Source organism: Pristiophorus japonicus, chromosome 6 (assembly GCF_044704955.1).
Source record: "Pristiophorus japonicus isolate sPriJap1 chromosome 6, sPriJap1.hap1, whole genome shotgun sequence".
In the NCBI taxonomy this organism is placed as follows: Eukaryota; Metazoa; Chordata; class Chondrichthyes; family Pristiophoridae; genus Pristiophorus; species Pristiophorus japonicus.
The window spans coordinates 222,311,259-222,325,426 of record NC_091982.1 but is presented as its reverse complement, the minus strand read 5'-3'; the positions used below and the strand labels follow the sequence as shown (position 1 = coordinate 222,325,426).

Genomic DNA, 14,168 nt, shown 5'->3' with positions numbered 1-14,168 from the left:
ATCAGCACCCACAGAAGTATATTGGAGATGGGCACAATTTGTTGTTTGATTTTTTTTAAAGTAAGCATTACTTAAATGCTCAATCTTTAAATGGATGGAAATTATTCTTCATAGACTTAAACCTTTCCTGACTGTGAACCATACATTAGATTCTAAATGATTTTATGTTACTCTGTACCCTTAAGTTTAAACATTTAATAACAGTACACTGTTTAAGACCTGTGCATTCAAACTAGTTGGCCCAGAAATTCTGGTCTCACAAAAGTCAGTTTTCAACGCACAATGCGCATGCGCTGAAAACGGCTTTTCCAATCTGTCACACTGGAGCTAGAGCTTGACAGATCCTCCGCATCTCCACATCCAGGACATTCGCATGGGCAACATTGCGGTATTTACCCATTTCTTGCCCATGGGATACCCTGAAAACTCTTGTGCTTGATAAAAGCAGGCGCATAGCCTACTTTTACAGGCATAAGAGTTTTAAATTACACAAAAACATAATAAAATAAAATTTTAAAAAACACATTTTATTGTTAAAAACCCTCCCCACTACAGTAAGTTTATTTTAACCATAATTTAAAAAACTTTTTTTTTTTAAATCGGAAAAATGTATTTTTTTATAATACATAAATAACTAATTTAAATTAACAAAAATATGTGGTGTATTTTTTCTATATTTTTATTTGTGTTTTGGGTGTTGGCGGGGGGGGGGGGGATTTTTCAATCATAATAATGGGAACTCCACTTACGGAGTTGCCATTATTATGAGTATATACTTTACCTGGATTGGCTGTCCAGAGCCATGTGACTGCAGCTCCAGCTCTACGGACGTCCTGACGTGCACGCGCTCCGATGCACAGTCAGTGGAGGCCTCAGGACCGAGATCTCTCGTGTGTGCAGCAGGTTCAGGTAACTGCGCATCTTTTTTAAACTTTTTTACCCGATCGCCCATGGGAAGCAGCCGACTGGGATTTCTAGGTCAATGTCTATGTATATTACATTACAACAGTGACTACATTTCAAAAAGTACCTCATTGGCTGTAATGCACCTTAGGACTTCCGGAAAGGATGCTATATTACTGCAAGTCTTTCTTCATCTATAAACAAACCTTGAATAGTGGTGCCCATTATTCTATATATTTTAATGGGCTGCTGATTTGCCATCGCTCGTTTGGAACTACAGATGGAGCATTTGAAATCCGGAAACCTCGGGACCGAGGCTGTTCCGGATTTCGGGTATTTCTGAATTTTGGATCGTCGTACCGACGTCCCGAATCCTGAAATGCCTGGGCCGAGGTATGGCAGAGGGTTGACAAAGCGAGGGGTCGGCGGACCGGGGGGGTCAGCGGAGTGGAATGTCGGCAGCGAGTGGTCGGCGGAGTGGGAGCTCGGCGGAGCGGGGGGTTGGCAGACTGGGTGGGGGGGGGTCAGCAGTGGGGGGGGGCGTCGGCAGAGTGGGGAGTCGGCAGTGGGGGGGGGGGGGGTCGGCGGCAGGTGGTCAGCAGAGTGGGGGGGTTAGCAGTGGGTGGGGGTCGGCAGGGTGGGGGGTTAGCAGTGGGGAGGGGTCGGCGGAGCAGGGGGTCGGCAGAGTGGGGGGGTTAGCAGTGGGGGGGGATCGGCGGCAGGTAGTCGGCAGAGTGGGGGTTAGCAGTGGGGGGGGGTCGGCGGAGCAGGGGGTCGGCGGCATGGGGGGTCGGCAGAGTGGGGGGTTGGCCGTGGGGAGGGGTCGGCCATGGGGAGGGGGGGTCGGCGGCATGGGGAGTCGGCGGGGTGGGGGGTCGGTGAAGCGGGGTATTGGTGGACAGGATGGTCAGCAGCGGGGGGACTACGGTGGGGGTGTCGGTGAAGCGGGGTATTGGTGGACAGGGTGGTCAGCAGCGGGGGGACTACGGTGGGGGGTCGGTGAGGTGGGGTATTGGTGGACAGGGTGGTTAGCAGCGGGGGGACTACGGTGGGGGGTCGGTGAAGCGGCGTATTGGTGGACAGGGTGGTTAGCAGCGGGGGGACTACGGTGGGGGGGTCGGTGAAGCGGGGTATTGGTGGACAGGGTGGTCAGCAGCGGGGGGACTAAGGTGGGGGGTCGGTGAGGCGGGGTATTGGTGGACAGGGTGGTTAGCAGCGGGGGGACTACGGTGGGGAGTCGGTGAAGCGGCGTATTGGTGGACAGGGTGGTTAGCAGCGGGGGGACTACGGTGGGGGGTCGGTGAGGCGGGGTATTGGTGGACAGGGTGGTTAGCAGCGGGTGGACTACGGTGGGGGGTCGGTGAGGCGGGGTATTGGTGGACAGGGTGGTCAGCAGCGGGGGGACTAAGGTGGGGGGTCGGTGAGGCGGGGTATTGGTGGACAGGGTGGTTAGCAGTGGGGGGACTACGGTGGGGAGTCGGTGAAGCGGCGTATTGGTGGACAGGGTGGTTAGCAGCGGGGGGACTACGGTGGGGGGTCGGTGAGGCGGGGTATTGGTGGACAGGGTGGTTAGCAGCGGGGGGACTATGGTGGGGGGTCGGTGAAGCGGCGTATTGGTGGACAGGGTGGTTAGCAGCGGGGGGACTACGGTGGGGGGTCGGTGAGGCGGGGTATTGGTGGACAGGGTGGTTAGCAGCGGGGGGACTACGGTGGGGGGTCGGTGAGGCGGGGTATTGGTGGACAGGGTGGTTAGCAGCGGGGGGACTACGGTGGGGGGTTGGCGGAGCAGGAGGTTGGCGGCCAGGTGAAACCTGCTTTGAAGACCTGCAAAAAAGTAAGTTAAAATTTTTATTTTTAAATTATTTTTCATCAATTTAGAAGGTAAGGGTTTTGTGAATGTTTTGTGAATTTTAATTTTTGTTTTTGGATTTTTTTGGGGGTGTTTTTCCCCCTCGTAGCGGTAATTGGTTTAAAAAAATGTCCAGATTTCGGAACACTTTCTGGATTCCTGACGACCCTGCCATGGATTGATCTGGGATCTGCATTCCGGAAGATTCCGAATTTCAGAACTCCAGATTTCAGACGCTCAACCTGTATCACCAAAATGTCATACTTAACCCCTAAGTTTCCAGAATATCTTTTGAAATCTTAATATTTGGCATTGATGTTTCACACATTAAAAAAAATCAATAGGATCCATTACAAGATTGTAAAGTTCAAACAACTGTTACACTGAAAAGCTGCCAAACTTGATATATCTAGTCCATTTCCAACAGATATACCATACCATCAATCTGTATTCTCACCAACATACCACACAAGTTACAATCGATTCGATCTATATTAGTGATAAGTTACTTACTTGTGTGATTTTTTCCAGTAAGTTCCACCAGGTCTGGCTCCACAGTCATATGCCTGAATGATGAATGTGTATTCTTTCTGAAGTTCACAGTCGATTGGACTTCTTGCTCGTAGCAGACCTTCCCCAGATGTCCTGTTTAACACCACAGCTTCAAAGGGCACATCCTGACCGTGGATCTTAAAAGCGCAGATCTCACCTGTAACAGAAATATATATATATATATATATATATATGTTTGTGTGAATTGCATTGCACAAATATTATAGTCACTCACAAATTTTAATGTTTTTGCCAGAACTGAAAACTAGCAGCGTGAGCTGTGATTTATGCCAATGGGCTTTTTGCAAATTACAACTACTTGTTTCCAAACAAGCAAAAATAAATTGAGAAGTTTTACACTTTGTCAGAAGAGTTGCCAATGTCTGGAAATTGCCATTTTGTAAAATCACAACATTTCTCATAATTTATTCACCAAAAAGATCCTAAAATCACCCCCCACCTCCTCCACTGTAGCATTAAAATTATTGTGTAAATGATTCCATGGTATTTCGCTTCACTGCTCTACCTGGGAGTCCATTCTGAGTGTAGATTACTCTTGTGGGAAGTTACATTTCTAGTTAGCAGTTCTAAAATTAGCTTTTACTATTTTGAATGTGTGTCTCCTTGTTGTACTCCCACAATTTAATTTGAAGTAATATTCTGGCTCTGTTGCTTTTGCTATCTTATATACCTCTATAAGGTTACCTCGAAGATGCTGAAATGTCCAAGTTTCTCCTGCATTGCCTCATAACTCAGATCCTGACACCAGCAATCAATCTTGTGGATCTTCTCTACACTCACTCCAGTGCTTTTCTTGTTTCTTGGCAACTAGAACTAGACATGGTGTTCGAGGTGTAGTCTGACCAGAGCACTATATACTGAGTACCATATCTGCTAACTTGTATTTTGTTGTTTTGGTGATGTAGTTCAATATTCTATTGGCATTGAGGATTACCGCTCTGCATTAGTTGGACATTTTAGCATCAAATCTACCAAGACTCCCAAGTCTCTCTCAACTCCATTCTTGGTCTGCAATTGTTGTGCCACCTTTTTTTCCTTCCTGTGTGCAGTACCTTACAATTGTCTGCATTACATTACATTACATCGCATCTGCTTCTTCTAATTTTGTTGCCCCTCCTTGATCGCTATCATCTGCAAATTTGACCACTTTGCATTGAGTTTCTGAATCCAATCAGAAACAGAAATGATCCCAAACACTAAAACCAATGGCATCCACTCAGTACATCCATTCTAACATTAACTCTCGAATATATTTCCCCTTGATCAAAGTTGTCCTATATAAATTATCGACTAGCCACAGGTTTGGCTATGCCAGCACCATTTTAATCACCATTCAGTGTGAAACTTTGCAGTCTTTCTCTTTCACTAAAGTTTGGAATTCTGGCATGAAGTTATCAGACACAGCACATCTCAGAGCAGCATTTAGATTGATGTCCAGCAGTTGCGAGCAGAACTCTGACTTCATCAGAGTGATTGCTTAAAATGTTGACTTGCGCAAGAGACGCCAGACCCACTCCTGCTCTTCACCTAAAATACAATTGGATGCTGATGCCATTTATCACAACATGCCCTGTTGAAGTTGCTTATTATAGGTTGGGCTCGTGTTGTTCTGTTGGCCTGGCACGGATATTATCCGATTGGTTGAGGTGACCATGCTGACAGCTCCCCCTCTCCTTAAAATGTTACTGCTGAAGTCCACTGGTTTCACCAATGTTACACACCATTTTAGCAGATTACCAATAAGCAGTAACCAAGGAAGTAAAGCAGACACAACGATCAAAAAACACGACAAAAGGCCACGAGGTCGGGAGGTGCGTCACTGAGTCAGGAGTCCGTGAGTCAGAGAGGCCTACAAAAGGCCGCGAGGTCGGGAGGTGCGTCGCTGAATCGGGAGTCTGTGAGTCAGAGAGGCCTACAAAAGGCCACGAGGTCGGGAGGTGCGTCACTGAGTCAGGAGTCCGTGAGTCAGAGAGGCCTACAAAAGGCCGCGAGGTCGGGAGGTGCGTCGCTGAATCGGGAGTCCGTGAGTCAGAGGCCTACAAAGGCCGCGAGGTCAGGAGGTGCGTCGCTGAGTCGGGAGTCCGTGAGTCAGAGAGGCCTACAAAAGGCCGCGAGGTCAGGAGGTGTGTCGCTGAGTCGGGAGTCCGTGAGTCAGAGAGGCCTACAAAAGGCCCAGCTTGTGCAGCTACAGGGGGAAGGCAAAAATGAAGTAGAAAGAAATAGAAAGGTGACGTCACAGCCAAGGGGGTAAGTGATTGGCTGGTGACTGGTAAGTAGTTTTTCTTTTTTCTCTTCTATATCAGTGAGCAACTTTTAACACTGTTGTTGCCAATTTAAGTTAATCTAAGGGTTAAGTCATGGCAGGCAAGCTCGGACAAGTGTTATGCTCCTCCTGTACTATGTGGGAAATCAGGGACGCCTCCGGTGTCCCTGACGACTATGTGCGCAGGAAGTGTATCCGCCTCCAGCTCCTGACGGTCCGCGTTGCAGAATTGGAGCTGAGGGTGGATTTACTCTGGAGCATCCATGATGCTGAGAATGACGTGAGTAGCACGTGTAGCGAGTTGGTCTTACCGCAGGTGAAGGGTCCACAGCCAGTTAGGGAATGGAAGACCAGCAGGAGGAGCAGTGCAAGGAAGGTAGTGCAGGGGTCCCCTGCGGTCATCCCCCTGCAAAACAGATACACTGCTTTGAGTACTGTTGAGGGGGATGACTCATCAGGGTGGGCAGCAGCAGCCAAGTTCATGGCACCGTGGCTGGCTCTGCTGCACAGGAGGGCAGGAAAAAGTGTGGGAGTGTGATAGTGATAGGGGATTCAATTGTAAGGGGAATAAATTGGCGTTTCTGCGGCCGCAACCGAGACTCCAGGATGGTATGTTGCCTCCCTGGTGCAAGGGTCAAGGATGTCTCGGAGTGGGTGCAGGACATATTGAAAAGGAAGGGTGAACAGCCAGTTGTCGTGGTGCACATTGGTACCAACGATATAGGTAAAAAAAGGGATGAGGTCCTACGAGAGGAATTTAAGGAGCGAGGAGCTAAATTAAAAGGTAGGACCTCAAAAGTAGTAATCTCAGGATTGCTACCAGTGCCACGTGCTAGTCAGAGTAGGAATCACAGGATAGCTCAGATGAATACGTGGCTTGAGCAGTGGTGCAGCAGGGAGATATTCAAATTCCTGGGGCATTGGAACCGGTTCTGGGGGAGGTGGGACCAGTACAAACCGGACGGTCTGCACCTGGGCAGGACCGGAACCAATGTCCGAGGGGGAGTGTTTGCTAGTGCTGTTGGGGAGGAGTTAAACTAATATGGCAGGGGGATGGGAACCAATGCAGGGAGACAGAGGGAAACAAAATGGAGACAAAAGCAAAAGACAGAAAGGAGATGAGTAAAAGTGGAGGGCAGAGAAACCCAGGGCAAAAACCAAAAAGGGCCACTGTAGAGCAAAATTCTAAAGGGTCAAGGTGTAATAAAAAGGCAAGCATGAAAGCTCGGTGTCTCAATGCGAGGAGTATTCGGAACCCAGGAGAGGGCTCTGAGCTAGTTAGAGTGGGTGAGAGCTCAGATAAACAGGACCTCAAGAAAGAATGCAAAAGGCAGGAGGCAACAGAGCAGAGTAGCACTGGGGTAAGTGTAAACCACAAGGTGATAGGAAGGGACAATATGTATGAACATAAAGGGGCTGCAGGAGGAGTCAAAACTAAAAATCATGGTTTAAAAACTAGTATTAAAACACTCTACCTAAACGCATGCAGCATTCGAAATAAAGTAAATGAGTTGACGGCACAAATCATTACAAATGGGTATGATTTGGTGGCCATTACAGAAACATGGTTGCAGGGTGGCCAAGACTGGGAATTAAACATACAGGGGTATCTGACAATTCGGAAAGATAGACCAGAAGGGAAAGGAGGTGGGGTAGCTCTGTTAATAAAGGATGACATCAGGGCAGTTGTGAGAGATGATATTGGCTCTAATGAACAAAATGTTGAATCATTGTGGGTGGAGATTAGAGATAGTAAGGGGAAAAAGTCACTGGTGGGCGTAGTTTATAGGCCCCCATATAATAACTTCACGGTGGGGCGGGCAATAATCAAGGGAATAATGGAGGCATGTGAAAAAGGAACGGCAGTAGTCATGGGGGATTTTCACCTACATATCGATTGGTCAAACCAAATCACACGGGGTAGCTTGAGGAGGAATTCATAGAATGCATACAGGATTGTTTCTTAGAACAGTATGTTACAGAACCTACAAGGGAGCAAGCTATCTTAGATCTGGTCCTGTGTAATGAGACAGGAATAATAAACGATCTCCTAGTAAAAGATCCTTTAGGTATGAGTGATCACAGTATGGTTGAATTTGGAATACAGATTGAAGGTGAGGAAGTAGTGTCTCAAACGAGCGTACTATGCTTAAACAAAGGGGACGACAGTGGGATGAGGGCAGAGTTGGCTAACTGGAAACACAGACTAAATGGTGGCACAATTGAGGAACAGTGGAGGACTTTTAAGGAGCTCTTTCATAGTGCTCAACAAAAATATATTACAGTGAAAAAGAGCAGTAAGAGAAGGGATAACCAGCCGTGGATAACCAAGGAAATAAAGGAGTATCAAATTAAAAACCAATGTGTATAAGGTGGCCAAGGTTAGTGGGAAACTAGCAGGTTGGGAAAATTTTAAACGACAGCAAAGAATGACGAAGAAAGCAATAAAGAAAGGAAAGATAGATTACGAAAGTAAACTTGCGCAAAACATAAAAACAGATAGTAAAAGCTTTTACCGATATATAAAACGGAAGAGAGTGACTAAAGTAAATGTTGGTCCCTTAGAAGATGAGAAGGGGGATTTAATAATGGGAAATGTGGAAATGGCTGAGACCTTAAACAATTATTTTGCTTCGGTCTTCACAGTGGAAGACACAAAAACCATGCCAAAAATTGCTGGTCACGGGAATGTGGGAAGGGAGGACCTTGAGATAATCACTATCACTAGGGGGGTAGTGCTGGACAGGCTAATGGGACTCAAGATAGACAAGTCCTCTGGTCCTGATGAAATGCATCCCAGGGTATTAAAAGAGATGGCAGAAGTTATAGCAGATGCATTCGTTATAATCTACCAAAATTCTCTGGACTCCGGGGAGGTACCAGCGAATTGGAAAGCAGCTAATGTAACACCTCTGTTTAAAAAGTGGGGCAGACAAAGGGTAGGTAACTATAGGCCAGTTAGTTTAACATCTGTAGTGGGGAAAATGCTTGAAGCTATCATTAAAGAAGAAATAGCGGGACATCTGGATAGGAATAGTGCAATCAAGCAGACGCAACATGGATTCATGAAGGGGAAATCATGTTTCACTAATTTACTGGAATTCTTTGAGGATATAACGAGCATGGTGGATAGAGGTGTACCGATGGATGTGGTGTATTTAGATTTCCAAAAGGCATTTGATAAGGTGCCACACAAAAGGTTACTGCAGAAGATAAAGGTATGCGGAGTCAGAGGAAATGTATTAGCATGGATAGAGAATTGGCTAGCTAACAGAAAGCAGAGAGTCGGGATAAATGGGTCCTTTTCGGGTTGGAAATCGGTGGTTAGTGGTGTGCCACAGCGATTGGTGCTGGGACCACAACTGTTTACAATATATATAGATGACCTGGAAGAGGGGACAGAGTGTAGTGCAACAAAATTTGCAGATGACACAAAGATTAGTGGGAAAGTGGGTTGAGTAGAGGACACAGAGAGGCTGCAAAGAGATTTAGATAGGTTAAGCGAATGGGCTAAGGTTTGGCAGATGGAATACAATGTCGGAAAATGTGAGGTCATCCACCTTGGAAAAAAAAAAACAGTAAAAGGGAATATTATTTGAATGGGGAAAAATTACAACATGCTGCGGTGCAGAGGGACCTGGGGGTCCTTGTGCATGAATCCCAAAAAGTTAGTTTGCAGGTGCAGCAGGTAATCAGGAAGGCAAATGGAATGTTGGCCTTCATTGCGAGAGGGATGGAGTACAAAAGCAGGGAGGTGCTGCTCCAACTGTATAGGGTATTGGTGAGGCCACACCTGGAGTACTGCGTGCAGTTTTGCTCACCTTTCTTAAGGAAAGATATACTAGCTTTGGAGGGGGTACAGAGACGATTCACTTGGTTGATTCTGGAGATGAGGGACCTTATGATGATAGATTGAGCAGACTGGGTCTTTACTCGTTGGAGTTCAGAAGGATGAGGGGTGATCTTATAGAAACATTTAAAATAATGAAAGGGATAGACAAGATAGAGGTAGAGAGGTTGTTTCCACTGGTTGGGGAGACTAGAACTAGGGGGCACAGCCTCAAAATACGGGGGAGCCAATTTAAAACCGAGTTGAGAAGGAATTTCTTCTCCCAGAGGGTTGTGAATCTGTGGAATTTTCTGCCCAAGGAAGCAGTTGAGGCTAGCTCATTGAATGTATTCAAATCACAGATAGATAGATTTTTAACCAATAAGGGAATTAAGGGTTACGGGGAGTGGGCAGGTAAGTGGAGCTGAGTCCACGGCCAGATCAGCCATGATGTTGTTGAATGGCGGAGCAGGCTCGAGGGGCTAGATGGCCTACTCCTGTTCCTAATTCTTATGTTCTTATGTTCTTATGTTCACTCTGCTTTTCGTCTTACCAACAAATGCAAAAAAAGTTAAAATACCAAGACTATGCCAATATGAGTATTGAGCTCACATGGCCAATGACAGTTACTCATTTATTATTTACTAAGCAAAAATGCAATTAACCACATTTGGATTCCCAATTAGCCACATGTGGCTAGTAGCTTATGCATAAAACAACACTGGCCTATATGTGGTTTTGCCTGAGGAGGCTCGGACTATAAAATTAACAAGCTTCACAAGGTTTGCGATTACAAGGAATGTTCCCCACCCCCACTCCACAAAGTAAACGATATATGGAATAGACTTCTAGCTAAAGTAATTAGTTTTTTTGATTAACATTATTTTGAAAAGGTGCTGGATGAGTATCAGATTAGGAAAATGATAACTGCAGATAGAGATGATCAAATGCTGTGCAGAACAAGATGGTTGATTGTCAGCACCTGCAATTTGCAACAACAAAACATTAAAGCTTGTGTTTCACACTGGAAATTTAAGAATTTAAAAATTACTTTCAAGTTTACACTTGAAGTGCAAACAAAAAACATGTGCTAAGACACCCTGCCCAATTTTCTGTCACATTGACATCAATTACCTTTTCAAAATAATGTTAATCAACAAAAGCAACTACTTTAGCTCGAAGTCTATTCCATATATTGTTTACTTTGTGGAGTGGGGGTAGAGAACATTCCTTGTAATCTCAAACCTCAATAGAAAGGTAAATCAGGTGGGACGTATTGCGGGTAGCCGATGTGCTTCCACCCAGTTTGTGCCTCTGCTGAAGCTCAATTTCACCCCCATTCAAATTTCTTCCCTCAGTCGCAAGTATTTTCAATGGCGTGGTTTTTGAATGGCTGATAGCATAGAAATATCAGGAAAGCAATCTTAAATATCACAGTATGTAAGCTCAGATGGGAGAAACTTTGCAAAACATTTCATCAGAAGATTAAATAAATTGAGTAGGCATCTTAATAAAGAGATTCTACATGGCTTAATGAGAGAATAAGCTGGGTTGGCTGATTGATCTTTTCGTGTTCTAGTCTTTCCATGCTCTCTAATGAACCCCTTAGACTGTTTCATATTTCAAGATCACAGCAACTGTGTGCATATCATACTCAAAGGGTTTGAACAACATTGTAAACCAAGGGTAAAGACTGAGCAACTGTTCAGATATTCAAACTCTTAACTTTATGGGCCCGAGCTTTGTCAATGCCAAGGCCCACACAAGTGCCGCCCAAAGGACCGCCGAGAGACCTGCTGGTACTTTGGCAGGGAGATTCCTCAAAAAAAATCTGCAAAGACTGCCCGGCGGCAAAAAAACGACTTACGCTGTGAATCTGGGCGGCAGCAGGCGGGAGCTCCCAATCTCAGCGGCAAATGCAATCCTCACCAAAGTGCCGCCGGGGATTGAATCGGGCCCAGGGAGGGGAGGTAACACATAAAAATAAAAATTTACACACAAAAAACCACTGGTAAACCTTCAGGGGATCCAGCCACCTGAATCGCTGTTAAGAAAACAACCTTTTTTTCCAAGTCTTCGTACTTACCGTTGGGGTTAGACTTGCCTCCACGCAGTGGTCCTTCCTCCTGCTGCCGCCGACTCCTGCCCAGGGAAATCTGGCAGTTCGGCGGGCGAGTGGACACTTACGCGCCTTGCGCGCTAGCGGCCGTCAGCAGGCAGTTCCCAGCGGTCATCCCCTCCCGCCGGCGGGAGGCCTAGAGGAAACTGGCACCGAGGGGAGACCGCCCCAAAAAACTCGGAGGCAGCCGGCAGTAAGTCCACCAAGTTCGGGCCCTATATGTGGCAGTCTTGAATTCGGCACACTTTTAGAAAAAAATAACATATTCAGCTGTTTCTCTTTTCTCTTACTGTGTGCTGGATTCCTATTCAAGTATTACTATCCATGTACTGCCAATTGCTACAGAGATGGCTGGGTATGGTTTGCTATTGGACTCTGTGGCATAGGAAAAGAAGTGATAATGTTTTATAACGTTGCAATGTTAGAACAGGGCCAACCAACAGAAGGGAAGGTTTTACTGAGAAATTATGCTTTCTCTTTCACAAAAATACATTTTGTGTGTATTAAATTTTCTTTTCAGATTTACAATCTACTTAGGGCTTCAATGGCAAAGAGGTATAGTGAAGTATATTCACCAGTAGGAGTATATATGTTTTTCAATTTCATCATGTAAGCCTGCATGGGTCATAGAAATAGTACAGACAAAAAGTGGTTGAAGAAAGAATTTTTAAAAAATAGACTCCTTAAACAAGATTGTTGCCTTGATAGCTTTAGGTCCATCATCTTAAATTAACCAGGGATTATATTTTTGACTAAAACTAATCCGAACACACCCTTGCTTTGAAGTACCCCTCGGAGATAAACATTCTCATTCCAATTTTCTGCTTGTACTATACCTTAGCAACCCTGTATCTGAGGAGCATTGGACTACAGGAACGTGTGTCAAATCCCTGGGGCTTATACTATTTTGTTATTTGTTTTATTTACTTTAGTTTTCTGGAGTCAGTGTCGTGCATCTGTCCTTAATTTCTTTTTAAAGGTGATCACTTTGAAGCACATTACATCATCTGATTGCAAAAGGATCAGACAGTTGGAAGTCTCATTAACTTATAATAATCAGAGCAGTCTCAAACTAAATGAAACGTATTGTCAGTGCAGCCTGCCAAAATCCCAAGGCTGTCAATTAGAAGCCAACATCTGTGACTATTTATTAGAAGCTGGTAAATGAAAAATGTATATATATATATATATATATATATATGGAAATAAATCATGGAAGTCAGTACCACTGCAATCACATTTTCCATTGTCAAAATATTGTAGAAAGAGAGTTGTATTTATATAGCACCTCATCACATTACTCACAGAAAGGTCCCAATGAGCTTTGCATACAATTAATTTATCAAGTGGAATAAATATTTTGATGTTGACAAATGTAGCACTTAGTTTGCAAAACAAAGATTCCATAGTCACTGAATGAATGAATGTCCAGTTCATCATTTTTTGGGGTAAAGTTGGTTGAGAAAAGAGTGCTGGGCAGGATATCAGATGCTCTTCTTTGCATAGTGCTGGGAATCTTTAATATCACGTAAGCCACTGGAAAAGGTAGAAAGGATCTTGGAACGATCATCTGAAGGAAGGTATACAACAACAATCCTGTGCTTCAGTTAATCAAATAGTAAATTATTCAAATTCTCATTCATTTTTAATTAATCTTTGTATAAATGTGCTATGATGTGACAGAGGGAAACAGGATTCATAACAAGTAAAAAAAAAAGGATGTTATAGAAAGTAAAAAGATTGCGAATAATTTACATATCTGACAACTGCTATTATGCAGTACACCCAATAATGAATATACTATCACAGATGGATCTTAAAGTGTTTTTTATTTAACTGAGTTCAAAATTCAAGACAATGCTTAAAACAAAGCAGCAATTTTTCAATTGACAGATTAGTGGTTGCATTCACAGCAGAATTTAGACCAGCTTCAATCAATCTGTTTGGTTAGATGAAACAATGGTTCCCATGGCAGTTGCTATCCAGTTACCCTATGGCAAAATTATGCATGGGTGAATTTGATTTAAATGTGATACCTCCCATAGTCCAATAGCCTGCCAATACTATACACACATATAAAGAATGGTCAACTTGGGCAAGGTAACAGGCAATGCTACTGCCATCAGCACATTTGTAGATCCACATCCCTCACGAATCATTGCCTTCAGGACAAGAGGAAAGGAAAAGGAGAGAAATTAAACATAAAAAAACGAGTAAAAAAGATTCAATCCTAAAAAGGATGCAAATTTATCCCCAGTTTAAAATAAATACTGACTGTGAAATGTTTATATCTAGACATACAGGTACAACGTCTGAAATCCACAATCCTTGGAATCAGTGCCAGATTTTGGGTCTTGCCGGATTTCAGACCTCACCGTCCGTCGATCCTCCGCTCCTCACCGTTCGCTGATTCACGCCGACCACCCAACGCTGCGTTTTTTTAAAGGTTTCCTCATCCCTCGCAGCTTGATGTCGCCATCTTGGCTGCCTCAAAAATGTCTGGTTGAGGACAATTCCGGTTTTTGGAATTCCAGATTCGGAACGTTGCACCTGTATTACAATACTGTAATTAGATTGTCATTTTCTTCTTCGATGTTTGAATCCCTCCAATCCGGTTTCCGCGCCTGCCACA

General features: G+C 44.6%; 1 protein-coding gene across 1 annotated transcript in view; it reads right to left on the bottom strand.

Annotated features, from left to right (window-relative positions):
- Nucleotides 1–14,168, bottom strand: part of clstn2a (calsyntenin 2a) — a 405,371-nt gene that overhangs the window by 175,124 nt on the left and 216,079 nt on the right. The window contains exon 3 of the mRNA XM_070884086.1: nucleotides 3,266–3,461. Within this exon, the coding sequence (XP_070740187.1) occupies nucleotides 3,266–3,461 (196 nt within the window). The remainder of the gene's footprint in view (nucleotides 1–3,265; nucleotides 3,462–14,168) is intronic.